Raw genomic sequence first — 5,057 nt, 5'->3', positions numbered from 1 at the left:
TATATGTGGTTATGTACATATATTTACTTAAACTTATGTATATGATAATAAGGCAGTTCTCGGCAGGCACTAAGCATTGCTTAAATATTAACTATTTTTAATATGTTGCCTTATTTTTATATATGAAGTACTAATGAGTAAAAAAACTGATTGATTTGATGGTTCTTTCTTTTCTCTGCTTTTTCTTTAAAGGTTCAAAGTTGCAGCAAAATGTTACTTTTAAGAAGTTGAGTGGGAATTCCCATGGTGGCTCAGAGTTAACAAACACCATTGAGATCCATGAGGATGCAGGTTCAATCCCTGGTCTCACTCAGTGGGTTAAGCATCTGGCCTTGCTGTGAGCTATGTGCAGTTTGCAGATGTGGCTCCTATGCCTGTTGCTGTAGCTGTAGCATACATAGGCCGGCAGCTGCAGCTCTGATTGACCCCTAGCCTGGGAACTTCCATATGTCATAGTGTACGAGGCCTTAAAAAGACCCCCACCCAAAAAAAAAAAAAGAAAAAGTTGAGTGAACACATACAGAATGAGAAACCCTAAAACAAGGTACTGAGTTAATAGACAGGATAGTCACTTCCTGAATACATATAAATGAACTCTTTGTAGAATTAGCAGAGGGACTCTTAATGGGCTTTTGTTTTAGAGGTGGTGGATTGATATTCCAAGGCGAGGCCTGAAGAGAGACCTCAGGACAACGACCACTCTTCTAGACTACTACTAACATAGTAGCCTTGCAAATAAGGATAATCCCCTACAAATCAAAGCGCTAGAGGATGAGCTTCATCAGGACAGAGATTTTGTCTGTGTTGGGTCACTGCCAAGTCCAGGCAAGTGCCTGACAAATAGCAGATTCACATGAACTATTTCTTGAATGAAATGAATGGATGAGAAATCTTGACCTTTCCTTTAAATAGGATTAACATTAAAAGCAAACAAACAAAATAGCAGACTTTCCCACTTCCGGGTGGATTTCTGACCCTGAGAATACTGGTAAGCAAGTAAGCAAGGCTGAGAAGCAACGTGTGGACAGAAGAGGCAATATGTACATTTAGGATGTGTTCCAGAAGCCATGGATGTGGTGAAGTCTTCACAGGAATGTGTGATGTGAAGTAGTGCCACCCTTAACTCAGAGTCATGCACATGTGACATATCTGAATTATAAATATTTTGCTCAGTGTCTGACTAACTTTAGTGTCCATATGTATACTTTTTTCTCCTCAGGTTTTCAGAGTGACAAAGTGACACTTTTACTCTCTGCAAACATTTAGCTTACCTTTAACAGTTTCAACTCAAGCTCTGACTGGCCAAAACAATCCATGTGACAGGATCTATTTCACAGGTGGGGTTTATCATAAAGCATTACTTACGATTTAGCTCACAGCTTCTGAAAGTAGATTAAAATCATGTAACATTCTCAGAGCTATGCCTGACTAATCAAATCTAAATATATATTTATTTTTACTACCATAGAAAACAGTTTTAAAAAAACAGAAGTCTTTTTCATAGAATAGTAAGTTAATAATCTGAATAGAAATATATAATCATTTGTATATACTGTAAGTTTTCCTAATTATCTTTGTAATGAAAACTGAGAAAGTATGAGTCATCCTTGGCTGAGCCTGCTCAATTCTCCTTGTCTTTTCTAAATATAATAAAAACAGCAAACAATCTTAAAGTACATTATTAATTGATTAGACATGATTTTTTAAAATGATTTACATCATCTCATTTAACTTTTGAGCTTCCAGACATTAATAAAGAATCACCAAAAAGCTCTTAATGATTTATAATGCATATTACCCCACCGGGCTTGGCCCAAGAACTCAGTATGGGCCCAGAAGAAAACAGAAAAATATTTACAGGTGAGCCATGGCAGAAATAGGCTTAAAACACATATCTGTATTCTCAGAAAACAATTAGGGCTGATGCAATTAGGATGAGTATTACAGTTCATTTTATTCCATGGAACTATTTCCACTCTTGAAGCTCCATGTAGCAGAGACAGTATGGTTAGAACACTATTGAAGGTGATAGAATTTTGCTTTGCCCTTGTACATGTAAGGTAAACACTTTACATTATTACACAGAAACAAAAATTTACAGCCAAAGATAACAGAGAATCTGATTAAAGGTAACACATTTGGCATTTAAGGCTAACCCACATTGGAAAGCAATCATTTCCAGGATGGAGTTGAAATATCTTAACACAGTGTTACCTGTCTGAGTTGCTAGAAAAGATTTCTCATCTAAAAATTGATTCACAGGATGTGTTTTCAAATTTGTCAGTTGTTTTTTTTTTTTCCTTGTGTGCTAGACGGAGGCACTTTAAGAGCTATTAACTGTAGTTTCAGGAATATGTGACACTGAGTTTAATCATTCATTGGTAAATATGGCAAGGAATTAAAATGACCTTGGGTTAAAATTAAGTAAACTAATCATTAAATCAGAACATTTTGCCAAATCTTGTAAAAATTACTGGTCTCTGACATGAATGACTGGTCTCTTAAAAAAAAAAAAATAGTAGCTATCGCTCACCTACACCCAAATAAATGAGTACCACAGCTTTCTGATGTTAAGGTATGATGGTTTTGCTATTTGGGCTAGTGAGGGTTTTAAAATACTGACGAAATAAGTACTCTGAGTTGCGTTTCCAGCAATATTTCAAAGTATTGTAGTATTACGCATAGGTTCCTAATAGAAAAACTAAACAAGTTGGAAAAGTTTAGTAAAATGTATAAAAATTAAAAGGCTAAAGAAGAAAAGAAACCAAGCCACTCCGTTTTAAATGTGTAGAAATAAATCGCATTCATTCATCGGAATTGAGGGACCTTTTCTTTCTCTTTCTCTCTCTCTCTCTCTCTCTTTTTTTTTTTTTTTTTTTTTTTTTTTTTTTTTGTTTGTTTCTTAGTTAGTTGGTATATACTGCACCCGCCACAACACGTTGGAAAGCAGGTCCTGGTACACACTAAGGAATATCCAACCAGGTAAATACATCAGGGTGATAAGGCCCATGAAATTGAGCGGATAGTGAGAATAGTCCCAGGAACAAGCGCCCCAAGTGCGGAGTCCCAGACCCCAGGACAACTCCCACGCGTAAATGAAGATCACGTAGAAGGGCACTCGCTTCCAGGTGCCCCAGCCGCGACTGTAGTGCAGGTGGAAGTAGAGCTTTTCTACCACGAAGCTGCAGCTGCCATACATAAAGAAGGACCAAAGCGACGTGTGACCGCTGGTCGTCCCGTCTCCCTGCCCCAGCAGGTTAAAGAAGAAGGTGAAGAAGATCTCATCCAAAAAGCCGTGCATCCCGAAGAAAAGAAATCGGAGCAGGTCCGGCAGTCCCTGGCTGGGAGCTGCCCCGGCGCCCCTGGGGCCTCGAGGTCGCAGCTGCCGGCCAGTAGCTGCCTGAGGGGCCCGGGTGCCTGGAGGGGCGGGAGGAGCATCCCGCGGCTGTTGCTGCCTTTGCTGCCCCTGGTACCGCAAGCGCAGGAAACGCTTCAGGAACACTTGGCAGTGGTAGAGCGCTAGCATGTACTGCAGCGCCAAATCCAGCGCCCCCAGAGCTGCTGCGCCCCCCGGCCGGCCGCCCAGGCTGAGCAGCCGCGCCTGGCCCGCCAGGGTCTGCAGCCCCACGTGGGCCGAGGGGTAGAGGAAGAAATTGAAGACGAAGGCGCTGGGGCAGCGCCGCTGCTGCAGATAGACCTTCTCCAGGGCGAAATGGGTGAGCGAGTGCAGGAGGCAGCGGTAAGGCGAGGAGAAGCCCAGCATCCGGAGGTCTGGGCTGCGAGCGAAGCGCCGCGCCGAGGACACGAGCACGTCCAGGGTGATCCCGTGCATCCCGTAGAAGTAGAGGCGCATCCAGGCGGGCAGCTCACCACCCTCGTCCGGCACTTCAGCAGTGGACAGCGGCTCCCGGCGGCTGGCGGCAGCCTCGCCTCCCTGCCCTCCGGGGGCTCCCGGACGCCGCGCCGCGCAGCCCCTCGGCACAGGACCCTGGTCGTCCGCGTCGCTGCCCGCCATCGGCTCGGAGGTTGCCCGGGCGCCCGAGCCCGCCCCGCCGCCGCCGCCGCCGCCCGGTGCGCGGAGCTGCGGGGCCGAGAGGCCGAGCCCCGCGCCGCCTCCCGGCCGCTGCCGGCCCCCGGGGGGCGCGCGGGGAGCTCCGTCCCGGCCGCGGCTGGGCGGCGGCCCGGGCTCCTGCGATCGGGGGAAGCGCTGGCCGCCCGACTCGCGGAGTCCCCCCGCCGCGGCCCCGCCGCGCCCTTGCCTCCGGTCCCCGGAGAGGAGCCGCCGGCCGGCGCCCGCGCTCACCCTGCGCGGCCTATCGGGCGCCGAGGCCCGGCAAGGGACGGTGGCGCCGGGGCCGCGGGGAGGAACGCAGAGGCTTGCGCAAACCCCATCTCCTCCGCGGCTCAGCCCCGCCGCCTCTGCCGCAGGCTCTGGAAGCGTAACGCGAGCAGCGACGCCCCTTCCCCCAGCCCTCCCCATGACCCTCTGTGTCCGTCTTGACCTCTCCCGCCTTCGCAGCACCCTCTCCCCGCCCCAGCCCTCCGCGCGGAGTCCCGCGGGGGTCTGCTGGGGAAGGCCCGGCTGTGCTTCTCCGACTCCGTCCCGGCTCTGAGCCCGGCTCCCCGGCAGTGCAGGAAGCGTTTGCTGGGGCGGAGGCACCGAGTGGAGAAACACCTAACAGGTGTGACTGCAAGCTGGTAGGCATCTCTTTTATCGAGGAAACTAGGGCCAGGGCCTGGCTGGCGGAGACGAATGGGCGATTGCCACCAACTAAAGACTGGGCCTGAGGCCAAACTATGGTGCTGTGTATTTCATGTTCTTATGCAGAGCCAGCTGTGTGTCCCAGTCACAGGGAATAAACTGGAGACTCCACGCCGGCCCGCCCCAGCGTTTCCCTGCGTCTGAAATGTTGCCACCGGGCCTGGACCACTTTGTCAGTCTCTTTCCCCGGCCAGTCTGATCGCCTTGGTTGGTTTGCTCTGGGCCAGGGACAGAGATTCGGAGTGCCCCAGAAGTGAGGAAATGATTGCAGGCCGGTTGGGTCGGGCATTGCTTC

The 5,057-nt window shown here is 48.9% G+C and overlaps 1 protein-coding gene across 1 annotated transcript; it reads right to left on the bottom strand.

The window, feature by feature from the left end:
• Positions 1 to 1,674: 1,674 nt before the first annotated feature.
• Positions 1,675 to 4,840, bottom strand: TMEM229A (transmembrane protein 229A). Its single transcript, XM_003134723.5, has one exon. The coding sequence runs from the start codon at positions 4,478 to 4,480 to the stop codon at positions 2,903 to 2,905; it is 1,578 nt and encodes a 525-aa protein (XP_003134771.2). The 5' UTR covers positions 4,481 to 4,840; the 3' UTR covers positions 1,675 to 2,902.
• Between the last annotated feature and the right edge of the window lie 217 nt (positions 4,841 to 5,057).

This window comes from Sus scrofa, chromosome 18, assembly GCF_054392235.1.
Source record: "Sus scrofa isolate SSC_HxYL_T2T_F1_AM1 chromosome 18, Sscrofa_HxYL_maternal_Yorkshire_Landrace_v2.0, whole genome shotgun sequence".
NCBI lineage: Eukaryota > Metazoa > Chordata > Mammalia > Artiodactyla > Suidae > Sus > Sus scrofa.
This window is presented reverse-complemented; position numbering and strand designations above follow the sequence as displayed.

Excerpts from the sequence above, each read along its gene's own strand:
- TMEM229A (XM_003134723.5), bottom strand. The coding sequence starts at position 4,480 with ATGGGGAGGGCTGGGGGAAGGGGCGTCGCTGCTCGCGTTACGCTTCCA.